Below are 19,244 nucleotides of genomic sequence, written 5' to 3' on the forward strand. Positions count from 1 at the left end.
AAATTCTGATGATAATGCATGTATAATTTTTGGATACAAGAGAGATAATATTAATAACCTACTTGTAATTCTGACATTCATTTTCTGTAACATTCAGTTGCTGGTCCAACTGATCAAGCAACGTATCTGTACATTCCTCACAGAGAGGGTGGTCCACATCTGTCTGACCAGACATGATGTCAAACAGATCACTTGTCACCTATTTAACAATTACCAACAGAATTTTATGACATATACAATTTTATTTCACATTAACGTAGACAACATACTGAAATTAAATGTGCTAGGAGGAAGTCACAAAATTTGACTGAGCCTTCAAGAGTCAGTAAGCTTGACAACACAATGCCCACGGGATGGACGAGCAGAAAGCAACAGGACATCACCTGTCCAATCTGAGAATTTTACTTTGAACAAACCACATAATTAATTAGAAAGCACATCTCCTAATAAGTCCCCAGCGAGATCTAGCATTGGTAATTTTTTAAAAATTCACTCACAGGATGTGAGCAACACTAGCTAGGCCAGCATTTAATTGGCAATCCTTAATTTAGTAAAGTTAAGAGTGAACCACATTGCTGTGGATCTGGTGTTACACGTAGGCCAGACCAGCTAAGGTTGGCAGTTTCCTTCCCTGAAAGACATTAGTGAACCAGATGGGTTTTTCAACTATCGGCAACGGTTTTACGGTCACCAGACCAACTTTTAATTCTAGTTTTTGTTGTTGAATTCAGATTTCACCATCTGTCATGGTGTGATTGGAATATGTTCCCAGAATTTGCCAGATGATCCAGATTACTATGTCCAGTGACATTGTTATGAGGGCATTAGCATAGTGGTAAAGTCACAAGCTTGCCTTCCTGCAGGGCTGCATCCTGCACTGACCCCAGGTGGTGGTTCACCCTAGTCTTGTCCTGATGTTCTCAATCTTTGCAAGGTGTGGTGCAGTGGGGAATGGACTTAGTGCATGAGAAGGGGCAGGAGCCGCATTCTTAAACATCTTGTGATGGTCAAAAACGTCTCCCAATAAGCAGATACTGGTCCTGCGTTTGCATTGAGCAGCCTAACAAATATGGGGTTTTTCCCAGGGATGGTCCAAGATTAGCAAAAACTATTTTCATTGGAGCAATATGCAGCAGGATAAATATGCAACTCTCCTGGGCGACAAAACGTGGAGGGGTTTCACTGACTCTCCTGTAACCCTGAAATATAATGATTTGCTTTGAAACCTACACCCCTCCATCTTGGTGATAAAGATCATAATCAGATCCCAAACTACCCCTGAACAAAGAACGGGAAACCATCCTGAAGAATAAGTTTGTTTTTGAAATTTGACTGCTGTTCAACTTTAACCAATCTTCCTGTAATGTAAAGTCCAGAAACATTTCTATCTTTTGAAATTAATTTTTTAAAAAGTGTCCATAAATTGGTTTGAATGAAAATAAACTCTGTTGAAAAATAACATCACATATTGAAAATCTTGAGCATATTATTTCCTGGAGGTCTTGATGGGACTATGCGATCTGACCTAGCATTATTAGTCCATCAGAGGGATTTGTTTGAAAGCATTATACAGAGACACACATTGTTTCACATACAAGAGTGTTTTGCTGTAAAATGCATTATTAAAAAATATAATTGAAAATATTTGCTGTATACAAGTGAACAATGATGACGAATCACTAACCTTGAGTCTTCGGCTTAGGTTTTCCATTGTGCCGCCATCAGAAGCTTCTCCAAGGAGAGTAAAACTGTTAGCACTTTCAGTGGATAACATCCTAGAAGAGATTAAACTTCTATAACAATTCTCCAAATAATCACAAAGCTCAAGAAAATATATCTGCTATTTTAAAATTACAAAAGATGTAGTCCCACTAATTGAAGAAAATAAATACGTTGCATTTTTTCATTGCATTCATAAACAGACAATCCAATAACCTGTCTAAATTAACCATAAAAATAAATGTCTTCAAAGTAAGATAGCAAAGTATTTTAAATTATATACCTGGCTTAGGATTTGAAATTATAATTTTCATCTATAATGGTGATATTGAATAGTTTACAATGAATTTGTGAAATTATGTAATCAAGTCTACAGACATTTAGACAGAAAGCATGCTTTCTCCAGTACACTGTTAGAAGTAACAAGAGTAAAGAAGAAGTATTTTTCCATTTCCCACCACCGCAGCCCCCCCCCCCCACCCACCCATTTTCTCTTCCCTTAACTATTGGTCAGATAAAGTTCTGAAATATATATAGAGTTTAACAACTGAATAGATACAGTATTTCAAAGTATATGAAACACTTTTAAATATAAGAGATAAGAAATACAATGATATCATGAGATGTGAGAAAGAGGAGATGGCCACTGAGCCCTTCAGGCCTACTCCATCATTCAATAAAATCATGACTGATCTTTTACAGTTCTCCACCTTCCCACATCAAACTATTGAGGGATTGTCTTCTGCGCAAAGCCTAATAGGTTGAGATGCTAGTCACAGGAGGTTAGAAGAATAAGAGGTGATCTCAATGAAACACACAGGATACTTAAGGGGCTTGACAGGTAAATACTGAGAGGGTGTTTCTCCTCATGGAAGATTCGAGGACCAGAGGCCATAATCTCGAGTAAAGGGGTGCCAATTTAAGACTGAGATGAGGAATTGCTTTTCTAAGGATTGAGTCTCTTTGGAAGTCCTTGTCACAGTTAGCGGAGAGTGTGGAATCCTTGTATATACTTAAAGGCTGAGACAGATAGATTCTTGATCAGTAGGGGAATCAAGGATTACAGGGAAAACGCAGTAGAATGGACATGAATGTTGTTTCAGCCATAATCCTTTTGAATGATGGAGCAGGCTAGAACGGTCAAACAGCCTAATCCTGTTGCTATTTCTTGTGGCATTATGGTCTTAACTCCATATCCTCCATCCCTTAGTCAAAAAATCTTTGATCTCAATCTTGAATATAAATATATCGGAGCATCTGCAATTCTGCGGTAAAGAATTCCAAGGAAAACAGCTCCTTCAGTAAATATTTACCCATCTTGTTTGTAAATGCTGATCTGTTTTGAGACTGTAACCACTAGTTCTAGACTCTACACCTGGGGAAATAGCATCCAAAAATCCAACCTGTCAAACATCAAGCATTTTACCTGTTTAACACAACCTTCATCCTACTAATTCCCAATCTACTGAACTTTGTCAAAATGTGTTGATCACAGGAATCAATCTAGTGAACTTAGCACTAAGACAACCATGACTAATCAATGGTTGTACCTCAACAGAACTACATCCTGTCTTCAACACATTTTAGAGATATTCTCACTTCCACCATGTGTCACTGGTTTACAATAATAATAGGTAAACACCCTTCCTCATTCTAAATGATGCAAAGAATATTATCCCTGCAGTATCAGCATCACAGGTATCAAAAGTACGACCTTTCTACCTACACAGCTCAGCACCAGAAACAATTACCTCACTCGATAAAACATTGTGGCAATTTTGGAAGACACTATATTGAAAAGAAATGACAATTTAAATGCTAGTTTGAAAATCTACTATTCTACTGCACTGAAATATTATACGTCAAATTTTTCCATTTATTTTCCTTCCCCCATTTTTTAGACAAGATGCCACGAGGCAACATGGATCTAGTCAGAAACAAATGTGCAAGAACAAGCCAATTGACTTGGCCTCGGGTCTTCCTTCCCTGCTTGTGATGAAGTTCAAAGTTCCATCTCTATACATGATATATCATTTTGCATCAAAGCACATGAAACACAAATTCAGTCCATCAGCATGGCAAAATCAATATAGTAGTTGCCATTTGAAAGTGGAAAGAAGAGTTATAACTTGATTTAGTATTTATAAAGTTAAACTACATGTACTGACCGAGCAGGAGGAATATATTTTCGGGAAACGCCATCTGGCTTATTTTCTGTGCAACCTTCCTGAAAAATAAAGCATCTTAAATGAAGTCAAAATGAAGACCAACTGATATATCAGAGATAATGGGAACTGCAGATGCTGGAGAATCCGAGATAACACAATATAGAGCTGGATGAACACAGCAGGCCAGGCAGCATCTTAGGAGCATAAAAGCTGATGTTTCGAGCTGAGACCCTTCATCAGAAAAGGGGGAGGGGGAAGAGGGTTCTGATGTATGTTTTGTGCAACAACTTAGTTGTGAAACTATAACACCCAGAGGGCAGGAAGAGAGAGATTTTCATATAATAAAATTCTCATGCTTAAATTTTCTTAAAATGGATTCTTGCTTGATTTTAAAATAGCTGCTGTCAAACACAGAATGAGCAAGGTGGCTGCTTCTATTAATTTCTAACAGTCACCCAGACAAAAGTGAACTTCCTGATTATACGATGCTCTGCACTGAATTAACATTCTAGCCAAGCCAACATAAAAGGATTAATATTCAAGATGCTTACTTCAGCCAGTTCTGAGTAAAAAGACCATTGAAGTCCATTATTATTCAACATGGTAATAGCAATTCCAGAGTTATCTGGCCCAAACACAATAGTTGGTGGCCAGGACATCAACACTTATTAGTTAAGTGGTTAAACCAAAAACTCCAGTCACACGTCTGAGGCTGCAGGTTTGTTTAAATATCCTCGTTCATACAATGCAGATTATCATATTCCAGCAAGTGTTGAATTCACTTTTGTCCAGGTAATGAAGCTTGATTTTTGTTCAACAATCTGCTTATAACATCAGAAGAGTGAGTAGCTCCCAGCTTAGCTAAACAGCTCATCTGTCTCTGGTCTCAACATCTCCCACAAGTATGGTTTCTCCAAAACTTTATTTTACTTTCCAAGTTAGTCAACTCACAACTACTACACCAGTAGCCATCCAACAATATCTGAGCACTTACTCTTGTATTGGACTGACTAATTTATGAGAACCAAACTTGAAATCTTAAATTTTAAGCAATTTGTAACTTATTTTCCTTCCTTTTTCTTTCTTGGGTGCATGTGTGGGACAATGTATGTCACAAACCATTCCCTTGGCTTTGAATGCAATAATAAACCCTGTTTTGTTTTAATTCTAAAGAATTTGCTGTAGGTCATTTTAAATTGGATTTCTGGGGAAATAGACCATCTATTTTTAAAAAGGAAAAGGATATAAGTAAATTAAATCTTTTTTTAAAAGTTGTTATAGACCATAGAAGGCAGTAAAAATAGTCAAATTCATCTCTCTCTCTTCCTTGTTCAAAATGAAGATATTTTGAGAAATGTTCCAGAAGAAATTGTTGGGGAGAAAAGATCTACATAAATAGCTTCGTATTTCAAGTCTGGATGAATTACTTTGAAATAAAATCATTCTCATGTAGCTTTACACACAACACAACTGAATTAATAACTAATCAATTTGTTCTGGTAGTATTGGTGGATGAAGCCATGTATTCCACATACCAAGGAAATCCTGCATGCTCCCCTTGCAGAGCCACAGGATCTTTGACATTCAATGGCCACAGTTAATGACATCTCCAAGTCAGCACTCCCCCATTCTAACATTCTATCCAGCAAAATCCAGCACATTTATTTTGAGTTTTTCATTTTTCCACCTGTTCTATAATTTGAACATGAAACAAATCCTCTCCCTTAGAACAACAATTTGACAGAAACAAAAAGTGATGTGCCTATTTGGGAAGTGCAATCAAACTTACTCTTTTTGGATGTGTCATAAAGCAGTTGTAAAACAGCACCACATACTAACAATTCAATGAGGTTCATATTGTGTACTATACACAGCACAATCCATACATTTACAGCCAACAAAGGGAATTCCCAGAACATGATGCACTCAGTATACTTCAGCAACACACAACATACCAGAATATTTAACAATAATAGTGAGTACACAGCAACTAAAATTTAATTATAACTTAATTGATTTATATACAGCTACTTCAGTTCTTACCTCTGCAGAGTTGCTATTTTCCACCTTTCCTTCTTCTGGCTTTACAGGAGTAACTGTAACCAAAGGGGCTGAATAAAACAAGTTAGCTTTTGGCTTACTGATCTTCTAATATTAATCATTTTCTAACAAACCTATACATGATACATCATTTTGCATCAAAGCACATGAAACACAAATTCAGTCCATCAGTATGGCTGTTCCACCACGCAATTCCGTTTTCACTCATTTTCTGTTTTTCCTCACCATTGCCTGAAGGCAAAGATATGGGATAAATTCAATTCTCCCATTACTCCCATCTCCCAGTAATCTCAGATCCAACAAAAATTTTCCCAAAATACATTTACACACAAACGATTAACCCATCACTGCTGTAACCTATGCTTTCCCACTGCCAACTGACGTACTTTGCTATATCTTACTCTCCCTCCCATCTACACTCAAGCCCTGTTACAATAACATTTATGCTCTTCATGGAATTCCCACACAAACCATTGTAGTTCTTTGATCTCATGGTCCTTTCAGAATATCTCAACTATTCCCAGGACTCACTCCAAATGGGCTTTCTGGACTTCCTTGCTATAAGTAGCTTTCAATTTCAGTTCAAAATATACTCACATTTTGTTTCACCAAATCAAAGAAAAAAATACAGACATACTGTCAATGTACAAAGACACCACCAACCCATCACCTTTCTGTTTGTAATAAGCTGACAGATCGATTATTGTATTGTACCCTCCCCCACAATCCCCTGTAACCACGTATTTCCCACGGCTAGTCCACCCGGCCTACACATCCCTGGACACGCCACGACAATTTAGCCTGGTCAATCCGCCTTAACTGCCCCCCTTTGGATTGTAGGAGGAAACCCACACAGAAACAGGGAGAACATGTGAAGTCTACATACAGAGTTACCCAAGGCCATAATCAAACCCAGGTCTTTGGCACTGAGAGGCAGTAGTGATAACCACTGAGCCACCCTGTTAATTTTGATCAAGTTTAGTCAGGAAACTTACATACATGTCATTCTTTACATATATGTCAATCACAATAGCTGCAAGAGGAAGATTTTTTTTTTAAATTGGATGTTTGTGGCCAGTATTGTCAATTTACTCCAATAGGTTGCTACCTGCAATAAAAGTTAACGTATTCAAAGATCAGTAACAAAGAGAGACTTGCCAAAAGCACCTTTCATGACAAGATGTCCTGAACCAATCACATCCAATGAAGTAATTTGAAGTGGAGTTACTGTTATAATGTAGGAAACACAGCAGCCAGTTTTCAAATAAAAAGAAACACATCAGTGCAACAATGACCAGATAAATCTGTTTTTATGATGTAGATTGAGGGATATATATTTGATAGAACAGAATGAACACTTCTTTGAAGTAGTTTCTTGGGATCTTTCTCTTCAAACTGGAAGTAGCTACGGCAGATATGAATATATATGATTGGAAGTGAGAAACAGGAGGGGAGCAGTGACCTTTTTGGCCATTTATTACAGACCTCTGAATACTGGGAAGGAAGTAGGAGAGCATTTGCAGGCAGACTATGGAAATCTGCAGGTTAAGCAGAGTTGTGATCATTGATGACTTCAATTACCCTAAGGCATGCTGGAACAAAGGTGGAGTGTGGTGTATGGTAGGGGAAAAATTCCTGCAATGTGTGCAGGAGAACTTCCTGGAACAATACATTTCCAGTCCTAACAGGGACAAAGTTTTGCTGGATTTGGTCGTAAGAAATGAGGCAGGTCAAGTGGAGAACATAAGAGTGGGCTGGCATTTGGGAAATAACAATTAAGTTGGAAAATGGGAAAAAAAAAATCAGTTAAGGATTAAAGATCCCAGACTGAAAAGGGTAGATATTAGGATTCTAAAATTTGACTGGAGCACAATGATTGGAAACATTTTTTTTAAGTGGAATAAACAATAGATGAAGGGGGAAGTCTTTCAAAAAAGAGAGAAGAATAGGGTGAAAGCTAGGTACTTACCCAGGTGAAATAAATACAGCGCATCCAAAGCTAGACTTCCTTGGGTAACTAAGGATATCTAAGGTTTTGAAGTAGATCTGTAGCTTGGGTTGTGGGCATTGAGGTTGGTTGGCTCGTCGAGCTGGTTTGTTGTTCCGCATAAGTTTCGTTACCGTACTTTGTAACATCTTCAATGCAGCCTCTGATGAAGCGTTGGTGTGTTTTCCCACCTGGCTTTTAAATTCTGGGGTCCGTTGCAACGGATCGCCCCACTTCTGACTTTCCTCCGTAGTGGAATGTATATGGGGTCGAGTTCAATGTGTTTATTAATAGCCTGCTTCGTGGAGTGCCATGCTTCCAGGAATTCTTGTGCTGGTCTCTGCCTAGCCTGTCGCAGGATCTTGGTGTTGTCCCACTCAAAGTGGTGGTTCTCCTTGTCCATGTGGATTGAGATGAGTGAGTAGTGGCCATGACTTTTTGTAGCCAGTTGGTGCTCATTATTCTTGTTGTTACTTTCCTTCCTGTTTGTCCGATGTAGTGTTTCTCGCCGTCTCTGCAGGGGATCTTGTAGATGACACTGGTCCTGTCCATGGCAGGGAGTGGGTCTTTAGTTCGGGTGAGCACTTGTCGTAGAGTTGATGTGGGCTTGTGTGCCACTCTGATGCCCGGCAGTCGTAGAAGTCTTGTGGTGAACTCTGACATGTTCCTGACGTAGAGTAGTGTGATGAGTGTGTCGGGGCGTGTAGAATCTTTCTGCTGCTGTTCCTGTAGGCATCTCCTGACTCAGTTCTTTGGATATCCATTATTCTTGAACACTTGGAAGAGGTATTCTTTCTCCTCTTGGCGTAGTTCCATATTGCTGCAGTGTGTTGTTGCCCTTTTAAATAGTGTTTGCACAACTACAAGATCTCCTGCAGAGACTGTGAGAAACACTACATCGGACAAACAGGAATGAAACTGACAACAAGAGTACATGAACACCAACTGGCTACAAAAGGTCACGACCAATACTCACTCAGCTCAATCCACAGGGACAAGGAAAACCACAACTTCGACAGGGACAACAAGATCCTGGGACAGGCTAGGCGGAGAATTGCACGAGAATTCCTAGAAGCATGGGACTCCACGAAGCATGCTATTAATAAACACATTGAACTCGACCCCATATACATTCCACTATGGAGGAAACCCGGAAGTGAGGCAATCCATCGCAATAGACCCCAGAGTTTAAAAACCAGGCGGGAAAACGCACCGACGCTTCATCGGAGGATGTACTGAGGATGTTACCAAGCACGGTAACGAACAACAAACCAGCTCGGCTAGCCAACCAACCTCAACTAAGGATATTGATGAGAAAATAAAAGGAAGAAAAAGGAAGCACATGTTGTGTACTGGACTAATAATCGCAACATCATTAGGCGATGTGGTAGCTTAATGGTTAGCACCGCTGCCTCACAGCATCAGGGACCTGGGTTTGATTCCAGTTATGGGTGACTGTCTGTCTGGAGTTTGCACTTTCTCCCCGGGTTTCCTTCAGGTGCTCTGGTTTTCTCCCACAGTCCAAAGACTTGCAGGATAGGTGGATTAGCTATGCTAAAACGCAGGGTTACAGGGATAGGGTTGGAGACTGAAAGTGTGTGAGATGCTTTGAGGGACAAAACAGCTCTTTCTACAGTGCAAGGATTCTATAATAATAGAAATCAGGAACTGTGTTGCATACACAGGAGAGAGAGGCTAAGGCTGGACTGAGGAAGCTAAGAAGCTGCACTAAAGCAAGTAGTAAAATGTTCTTCAAACATATTAATAGTAAAAGATTAGTTAAGGATAGAGTGGGGTCCATAAAGGAACAAGTAGAGTAAACATGTTACTTAATCAAAGGCTATGGTAGAGGTTTTAAGCAAGTGCTTCACTTTGTCATCATTTTCTAATTTGGTAAAGTCAATTGCTCAAATAAAAACGTGGGTATTGAGCAACCAAATAGTACATGGTAGGTAAAGAAGAGGTGTCACAAAGGCTGGCAGAATTCCAGGCACAGAAGTAGCCAAACCAATCAGGATACGTTCTAGATTGCCGAGAGAAAAGGGAGCAAACTGTAGAGCCATTGTTGGAAACCCAGGCTTCCCTGAACATGGGATTAGTCCCAGGGACTGCAGGATCGCAAATATAACACCATGTTTAAAAAGGGGGCAAAGGATAACCCAGGAAACTGTCAGTTTTACATCTGTAGTGAGAAAACTGATGGAGGCCACAATACAGGATAAGGTAAACATACAGTTAGAGAAAACTAAGTTAATACAGAGTCAATATTGTTTTATAAAGAGCAGTGCACGTCTCACAAACTTAACTGAGCTCTTTGATGAGGCAGTGGTAGGGGGTAATGCCAAGGATGTTGTATATTTGGACTTTCAGAAAGCATTTGATACAATGCCATATGGCAGGTTCCTTAGCAATTTACAAATGTTTGGGATTAATGGCAGCATAGTTTAGAAGATGGCTACAACATAGGAAAAGGGATGGGTATAGGTGGACATTTCTCAGACTGGACACAAGTTGAAAGTAGTTTTCGCCAGGAATCCATTTTGCGACTTTTTCTTATTTATGTAAGCAATTTGGGATTGGATGTTGAGGGGGAAATCTCTAAATTCACAGATGATACTAAGTTAAAGAGAATAGTGAATTGACAAGACGTTACTGAGCACCTTTGGAGGAGCATTGACAAGGTGGCCAAATGGGCAGACTCCTGGCAGATTAATTTCAATGCAGAAAAATGTGGGGTAATGTACTTTGGTAGAAGAAACACAAAATACAAGCTTAATGGTTCAACTTTGAGGGGAATACAGTAACAGAGGGACTTCAGGGTTCACATGAAAGTGACCAAGCAAGCTGAAATAGTTGTTAAGACAACTTATGGAATCCTTGGGTTTATAAAAAGGCAGAGAGTATAAAAGTGAGGAAGTGATGTTACATGTCTATATATCATTGGTCAGACCACATTAAGAGTAGTGCATTCAGTTCTGGGCATCTTATTTAAGGAAGTCCCATGAGACTTCAAAGGAGATTTACAAGAATAGTAACAGGAATGAAGGATTTTTAGATTAGAAAAATTGAACTTGATCTCCTTGGAGCAGAGAAGATTACGAGGTGACCAGTGCTCAAAATTATGAACAAATTTGACAGCGTAAAGAAGGATATTTTGCATCCACTATTTGATACATCAGTAATTTAGGATAACAGTTTCAAGATTATCAGCAAGAGAACCAAGAGAGTGAGAGGAAGAGAAACCTTTTTACTAACAGTTATTAGGATTTGGAATGTGCCTGGGAGAGGAGTGGGGATTTCAAAAGAGTCGGAAATATATTTGAAAGTGATGAATTTAGAGGGCCAAGGAGATAGAGAATGGGACTAGCTGAGTAGCTTTGTCATGAACCAGTACAGACATGATGGGTCAAATGGCCTCCTTCTGTACTGTAAAATTCTGTCTTTCTATGGTTATAGATGCGGCATTAATTTGCTATCTCAACCGAAAACCAGAACCATTGACTGAAGCAGTGGCAAGAGAGAGTGTTGCACTAAGTGTCAAGTCAGACTTTCAAATTTTAGACTTGAGTGGGACTTGAACCCTCAACCTACAGAATCAGAGACAAGACTGCAACCAACTTATCAACTAACGATAATGAAAGAATACTATTATTGCAATCTCATACCTGTAAGTTCATGAATTGTCACTCTATCTAAGACATTGAAGGATGTATCCAGCTTTAGGGGTTGACTACAACGTTGGCACACAAAGCTCACTTGCATAGTGGAGCTTGAAGACTTAGAACCTTCCATAGCTATACAAAATAAGAAAGCACAGAAAACAATTTGGTTATTCCTGCCACAAACTAGAAACAACCCACCCCATTGTGAACTCTCCGAACACTGTGTGAAATTTTCACATAATTTCTGCTTTATTACACTGAAAACTGCAGATCAAGCATGAAGACAAAGGGAAATATTGCAAAGGTTGTACATTGAAACAAACAGATGGTGGAAGCTCCTAATAGATAAGATCAGTAGTTGTGTGGAGAGCAATCAAATGAACAATTCAATTATTGTCACTTCATCAGATTCATTTGAAATCTCACATCTGATAGGTGACAAGAATACCATTGGAGCAAAGTAAAGGAAAAAGGGTAAAGCTCACAAAAAGCAAAATTAGCTATAATGGGCACAATGGAAAATAGCAAATGGCTAAATGGCTGAGGTTATTTTAGCATGTAACACAAGGCAGCATAATGGAGGAAAGACAAAATTTTGAGATGGTGCACACCAGCTGGGGAGGGATTAAAGCAAAAAAAAAGTGCATGATAAACTAGTCACTCAGAGTAACCATAATGCTGAAAATCCGGCAGCATGATATTATATTCCAACAAATGATCACTAGAACTTCCCTCCCACAAAACACCAATTATTTTACACCACAAACAATTTCGCATAAAGACTAAATAGGAGCTAATGCCAACAAAAATAAAGCCCAGTTCGTCACACTTACATTAGTTATTTAGAAATTTTTTTTTAAAAAATCTAAATAACTGGAACTTTAAAATACGAGTAGAAAATGCTCGCCTCCCCTTCCCCATTAAAAAGATCATTAAAGCAGCCATCCCTAATTCTACTTACAAATAGAAAGAGAGGGAGAAGGGAGGGGGAAGAAAGAGGATAGGAATAGGCTTAAAATCTGCACAGTTGCGGCTCGTGAAAACGCTAAGCGTAAACTGAGGTGAGAAACAAAATCAACGCTAGCGGGAATGTACCTCATCTGTTTCTCACTTGCCAAGGAGGGAAGCCTGACGCTGAACAAACAACTCAGGGCAGCCACATGGTAAGCCAAGAGCTTGAAGGAAGCTTCTACTCTGCCTCTCACTCACACAGCACTGATGCTGATAATAATATTGTTGTTCTTTTCTCCTTTTTTTAACCCTCCTCCCAGTACCTTCCTGCTCTTTCCCCTGAAGCCGGAAGTGCCTTCACTTCCGGACTGAGTTGCGACTTCTCGCTTTGCTACATGAAGGCAGCCAATGGGAGGGCGGCGCCTGACGTCAGGCGCCGGGCTCGCGCTGCCTCTTTGCAACATGTCGGGCTTGCTGAAGCTAGACAATGCGCTCAGGACCAAGGTAGGGGTCGGTCCAGAACCGGCGTTATTCCCGCCTGCTTCTTACCCGGCGGCTTAAACTTTTCTCTCTACACTCTCCCCATCTTTCACCCGTTCCTTACCCCTCTCTGACCCATCAACACACAAAAAACACAAACCCCGTTCGTTGTTTCCGAAAAAGGCTTTAGACCACGGCTTCACCTCCTAATTCCACCCCACCGCCCCGGGGCAGGTTCAGGGTATTAACTCGTCCGGTTAACCCAACCCCAGCAATCCATCCACCGGCCTGCATCCCCGAGCCTTCCCCTAGCCGAGGTCTTAGAAAGCCTTACATGTGACTCAGGGCGGCCTGCTGTATGGGGGCTGCCTGCTTTCAACTCAGACGTTGTGGCTTTCGCATTGACTCGGAATAGCAGCACGCGTTGTGTCTTGCTGCGAGTAGGTTGTACTTTTTTTTCTAAACAAAAACAATGCTGGAGATATTCAGAAGTTCAGGCAGCCTCTGGAGAGAGTCCATACCGCTGTTAAAGTTAGATGTGTCCTTCTTTCTCACTTCCAGCCCCCCCCGCCAACAAAGCAAGCTCTTCATTGCTAACCAGGCACCTGTTCATGGAACTAAATCTGATACTGTAAGTTTCAAGCTTTTTAAAAGTATGGCTGCTTTGGGAATGTGGGGGAGAGAACATTTCTGTTTCTTTTATGCTCAAACTAGCTATTGCACAAATGACATCAGTATCTTCCTCACCTTTATTCTACCTCCCCACTTCATCTGGAGTCTCCTCAAAATGTAACTCTTAAATAATACATTCAATAGTCTCTCCTATAATGAGTTGAGATGCAGTTGACCACCGTGGACATTTTAACCATATATTTGTGAACTGGGAAATGAAGTGGTATGTGGTTAATGACTCTAGCGCCCATTGATGTGAGAGCTAAGATTTGAAAGACTAGAGGATGCGAGTTGGAATGTAGATGTGATGCAGTGGCGAGAACATAGAACAAGATAAGGCATAAATTGAGGAAGGTTGTAAGGCAGTTGGGGAGGTCTAAAGCTAGAGGACCAGTTAATCACTAATAAATCCAATGAAGAATTTAGAAGATTGTTCATCTGTAAAGTCATCAGAGCATGAAACCTATTACTGAAGGACAGAAGGAAATACTTAATGGCTTAGATTAAAAATAGTCTGGAAAAGATTCTATGAACATAAACACTCAGAACAATTCTATATTTTTGAAGACTGTTAACTGCAAATATGTCTGATTATGTGGCATAAACATATATATATATACCTAACTGGGGACTCTTGTGATACAGTGATAGTGTCCTCACCTCTTGGCCAGGAAGCCTGGGCCCAACCCCATTGACTTCGGATGTGTATAATAACATAGTGAAATATGTTCATTAAAAATATCTATAAAGTACTAATTTGTTCTCATGTACTTTCAACCTGCAGAACCACTTAAGAATAATACAGCTATTTTTTTAAGCATTTTTAAAAGTAAACAGCTGATGAGAAATGCATCAAGAGGTTATTCGTGGCCAGAAGATGGCTGTGCGTAGGACTGGTCATTACTGATAGTGGTTTTTCCTCAGCTGCCATTCCCTATCCCCAACATTTAGAAGTCTCGGCCTTTTTTCAAGAATTCTGGTATAATAAATCCAGACAAATTTGTGCTAAATTGCTTAAAGTTTCTAATCTACTGAAAAATATTTAGACTTCCAATTATCTTGTTGAAATATTTATTAGTAGTGACTAGTACATTGTACCTTTTCTACCATGCTTAAATGCTGATGGTTCTATATTTAGGTTTTGTGATAAAGTTCACATCCTAAGTCAACATTCAAAGAGCTAATCCATCACAGGATATTATAAAACAAAAAATTTAAATTCAGTCCCTTAATGTACTGTCACCTGTTTGTAATATTGAATGTTTTACATTTACAACATTTAAAAGACATATTGTATTTGGTTCTTGTCAACTCAAACTTATTCCACTTTTAATATTCTGTCACTCCACTGTTGGCCTTACAGCCAAGTTAGGATCAACGTACAAGTTTGCAGAAGTCTTTGCTATTCACAGTTTTATCTATTCAACACTGCCTCTACAAATTACTTTAATCCTTTAATTACACTTGATGTTACATTTATTATATTTTGAGCAATATTACATTTGTTTACTCTAGAATCAGCTGAATCCTTCTTACAAAGCGTGTATGCTAAATTGTTCAGAAGGGTACCTTTTTAAGGTACTGCATGTACTGCAGTGATGATCAAAATGATTTATGGGTGACATCCAAAAATATTGCTGTATTTCATGGGATGCATGAACTCCCTTCTGGAAGATATCAACAATCAAAAGGTTCTGAAGAAGAATCATGCTTGACTCAAAGCATTTATTTGATTTCTGTCTCCTCAAATGCCGCCAGACCTGTTGAAATTCTCCAGAATTCGTTGCATGTGTTTCAAGTTTCCAGCATCCACAGAATTCTTATACAAAGAAGAACAATGGACCGGTTCGATCCCCAAAGTTCCAAAAGAATTAATTGACTAGGTGAAGACTAATATCGAAATAACGGGTTATAAGGTATACAGGAAAGAAAGGGGAAATGGTAGGCAGGAGGCCATTCCCACAATGATTAAGGATGAAATCACATCAATGAGATGTGGCTATAGCAAGTTAAGCATTCAGCACAGTCTTCATGGGTGTCAGCCTTCTGCCGGCACCTTTAGTAAAGACAGTGTTTTTAATGTGGGGTTTTATTTCTTTTGTAAATTGGGGTAAGAAGACTTAACAAAATCAAAGCGATTTTAATAAATCAGGGGAGCGAGCAAAACTGTGACAAATGCATTTCAGTGCAGGCAGATCTGAGGTTAAAGACTTTGGATCTAAAAGGATAATGAGAAGCACAGTACTTTCTAAATGGTGAAGTAGTGATTGAATTGTCCTTTAAACTGTTAAAAATATTGGAAGTCCCAAATGTTTTCGGGCAATGGTGTTTGACATACAAGCATAAATGTCATGGACAGGTGCAGATAGTAATAAAAAAAGCTGATGGAATGCCAACATTTTATATCTAGAGCCTACACAGCAAGGTGGGCAATGTTATGCTGCAATGTACATACTCCTGTTAAATCACATCTGGACTAATGTGATCTGTTCTAAATGTTAGCTCTTAGGGATGACGCGTTACCTGGGAGGGAGTATAACATTTGATTTATCAGAATGATCCCTGGACTCAAGGATTAAATTACAAGGAAAATGGGGTTGAGTTCCTTTTAATTTCAAATAATTAAGGGATGACTTGATCAAAATTATAAGGTATTATGGGTGAAAGAACAAAGAAAATTTTTCCATTGTTTAGATAGTGTCTGGGATTTGGGCACAATCAGCAATTAAGGGTGGGCATTTGAGAAGTTAAGTTAAGGAAGACTTGTATGTGCAAAACCTGATAGGGTGGAACTCTGTTTCGCTAGTTATATTAGTCAATTGTTAATTTCAGATGTGAGATTGGTTTACAATTTTTTTTGTTAACCAAAAGTAATACGGGATGTGAAGAGAAGGTGGGTATATGGAGCAGATGTGATCTAATTGAATTGCAGAGCAGGCTCTAGAGACTAAATGATTTTGTTGCTGTTTTCCTTTGACTGAAGTCTCAAGGAAGACTGACATTGATTGGGATAGGGCCCAGAAAACCCTATTAGAAAATTGTTGTGTTGTTGTGACATGTTTTTCAAATTACACTAGCCACAAAATAGATTTTATTTTCTGTTTTAGGTGGATGCTTTCAGGGAGCGAATGACTGCTGAAGTAAGTAGCAATTTGGTTTACAAAATGTTGAAAACAAAAGTTGCATGTGAAATTGTTATTTATAATTTCACTTGGTTTCCCTCTGGCTTTGCTTCTCTTGGGAGTAAAACATCAACTTTCAGAGCCCTGCTTTAACCTTTAATTGGAAACAGGCATGTAGCTATTCATTGACTTCCTGTTTGACTTCATATAGAAACCCAAATTGAGTTTATTCTAATGTGGTATTACCAGTGGGATTGTGGGTCAATTTTTGGCATTGATAGGATAGATGAGGATTGTATAGGTTTTCAGACCATGTCCCTTATGCTGTTCTCTTGATTTGGGTGAGAAGCAGTAGGTATCACAGTGCTGGCCACCGGTTATATCGTCCTGTGGTGGTAAATATAGGAGATCAATCTGATTTCTTCATGGATTAGCCTTTACTGAGCCCCTGATCTTGACAATGTGTTGATGGAACATCCTAACTCAATCCTGGACACCTCCCAGCAGATGTCAGAAAGTTAGCAGGTGATTTGTCCAAAGACTGCTAAGTTATTTTCAGATCATTATAGGACACCAGTGGTGATGTACTAGACTTGGCTGCCTGCCTAATCTCTCAATGGTACATGCTCTAAGGTGACAGTGGGTCATAATCACAATCACAATCATACCCCTAAAGATGGAGCTGACCGGGTGTTGGAGTCCTTGTAAGCAGGAGACTCATCCTTTGCATCTACAGGCAAAATTTTCTTCCCAACTGCTGGCATATGTTTCTGCCAAGGATCTTCAAGTGACTGGAAGATTCTCGACTGGCAAATGTCTGGGCATATGGGATAGAATGACCCATGAGTTCGTAGCATCCAACGTGCAGGATTTACTTTTTTCTTTCCTCCTCGGCTGCAGCTTTGCCTTAACATTCTTGTCATTAATGTCAACGCTGTTGTGCTTCAAGGACGGTTTGTGTGCATCTGTAGCATTTTCATCATTCTCTGGAAGGCTAGCCAGACGAGTTGTGAAAATGACCTGGTAGCGAGACCGTACTTGACAACGCTTGTGTTTGTCTCCCTCATAGTTAACTTTACAGGAGTTTTGCTTCAGTGTTTGTAGAACTGTCCTCAAGAAAGAAAGTGACTTTTGTTTGAGAGACCTCCCACTGAATCTGGAGAATGTGATAAGAGTTATTGCTGATGGAATTTCTCTAGCACTCTTTCGTATCTATTATACAAAGTCCAGGTGTTCTAACAACAATCACTCGCGCTCCAAGCTTTTTGTTTGATTTGAGGGGTCTTTGCGGTCAAACCTTCGTTGTTGTAGTTTGAAGATGGTTGAGTTGGCATGGTTGATACAGTGTTGGGTCACCTTGTGGCCTTTTGAGACAGGTGACTGCGTCATTCTGATAAGCGTTCAATATATTCTAAGATTTCTCTTTCAACGTATATTGGAGGTATATTCATCTTTGTGCCAAAACTAAACACTACAGACACACATGATCTATAGTATGTAAATGTGCCATTGTTCACGCTGAACCTTGGAGGAGGTAAGTAAGACATATAAGAATAAAGTAATATTTACTCTGTTGCTCTATTATGGCTTGAATGTTCTGTTTATGTTCTGAAAATCTTGTTTGTGATTCATAAGTTTTAGAAAACATAGTTTCAGGATTATAAATTTTAGATTAAAGTTTAAAATGTTAACTAAAGGATAATTGGAAGTTACTAGTTAAGAAATGTGTATGCATCTTGAATGCAACTGAAACAAGCCTAGCTTTATTACACTTGAAAGGTAACTAGTGTATTTATCTAGCAATATCAGAGTTATGGCTGCAATAGATGATGGTCTTCTATTTTGACATGTAATGGATCTAGAAGACCTCTTAATCCAATGAATGAAGCTGAAAGCAGCTTTTTTAAACTTAGGAGTTTCTTCGTGGACATTGAGTCTGGAGAGATGGTAATTACCTCCATAAGAAATATCAATTATTACTGTTGGTTATAGAATCAAAAAATTATGTTTAAAGTTATATCATTTGTTTACATTTTGATTGGACCATCCCAAAACATACTATAAAAGATGGGCTGACCAAAAGGAAAGAAAAATTGTAGTGGTAGAAGTTTATTTTGTTTAATTTATCCGTGTGCCTTTTCAGAAAGAAGGCTGTTGGAGTATTGTTTTTTGTGTATGCAGTATCTCTGGACTGACAGGTGATGCTTATTATTCGGGACTTCACTTGAAATATAGAAAATACTAATTTCTCCCTTGGGTTCCAGTACTCCACAATTGAGCACTCCTGAGGAAATTCATCCTGTCCCCTTCAAATGGGCATGGAGGGATTTTCTGTTTGCTGTGCGGACATGCCTTGGTATAATGTTCTGCACCTGGAAGTGGCAATACCCAATGGAGGGCTCCCTTAAAAGGAGGCTCCTTC

At 39.2% G+C, this 19,244-nt stretch overlaps 3 protein-coding genes across 6 annotated transcripts in view; 2 read left to right on the forward strand and 1 right to left on the reverse strand.

The window, feature by feature from the left end:
- Positions 1 to 4,199, forward strand: part of cntd1 (cyclin N-terminal domain containing 1) — a 25,091-nt gene extending 20,892 nt beyond the window's left edge. The window contains exon 8 of the mRNA XM_048560432.2: positions 3,621 to 4,199. Within this exon, the coding sequence (XP_048416389.2) occupies positions 3,621 to 3,715 (95 nt within the window). The 3' untranslated portion in view covers positions 3,716 to 4,199. The remainder of the gene's footprint in view (positions 1 to 3,620) is intronic.
- The window catches only part of becn1 (beclin 1, autophagy related), a 24,844-nt gene extending 11,944 nt beyond the window's left edge, over positions 1 to 12,900 (reverse strand). For 2 of the 3 annotated variants that reach the window (XM_048560431.2, XM_048560429.2), the window contains exons 1-6: positions 12,693 to 12,900; positions 11,601 to 11,729; positions 5,931 to 5,998; positions 3,888 to 3,946; positions 1,685 to 1,775; positions 63 to 199 (exon numbers count right to left, since the gene is read on the reverse strand). In XM_048560431.2, coding sequence (XP_048416388.1) covers positions 63 to 199; positions 1,685 to 1,775; positions 3,888 to 3,946; positions 5,931 to 5,998; positions 11,601 to 11,727 — 482 coding nt within the window. In that variant the 5' untranslated portion in view covers positions 11,728 to 11,729; positions 12,693 to 12,900. The remainder of the gene's footprint in view (positions 1 to 62; positions 200 to 1,684; positions 1,776 to 3,887; positions 3,947 to 5,930; positions 5,999 to 11,600; positions 11,730 to 12,692) is intronic. The other variant, XM_048560430.2, reaches the window with a different exon arrangement.
- Positions 12,901 to 12,957: 57 nt separating this feature from the next.
- The window catches only part of psme3 (proteasome activator subunit 3), a 32,912-nt gene continuing 26,625 nt past the window's right edge, over positions 12,958 to 19,244 (forward strand). The window contains exons 1-3 of one of the 2 annotated variants that reach the window (XM_048560434.2): positions 12,996 to 13,052; positions 13,590 to 13,659; positions 16,808 to 16,840. In XM_048560434.2, coding sequence (XP_048416391.1) covers positions 13,036 to 13,052; positions 13,590 to 13,659; positions 16,808 to 16,840 — 120 coding nt within the window. In that variant the 5' untranslated portion in view covers positions 12,996 to 13,035. Of the gene's footprint in view, positions 13,053 to 13,589; positions 13,660 to 16,807; positions 16,841 to 19,244 lie in introns of both variants that reach the window. The other variant, XM_048560433.1, reaches the window with a different exon arrangement.

Source organism: Stegostoma tigrinum, chromosome 31, assembly GCF_030684315.1.
Source record: "Stegostoma tigrinum isolate sSteTig4 chromosome 31, sSteTig4.hap1, whole genome shotgun sequence".
Classification (NCBI taxonomy): Eukaryota; Metazoa; Chordata; class Chondrichthyes; order Orectolobiformes; family Stegostomatidae; genus Stegostoma; species Stegostoma tigrinum.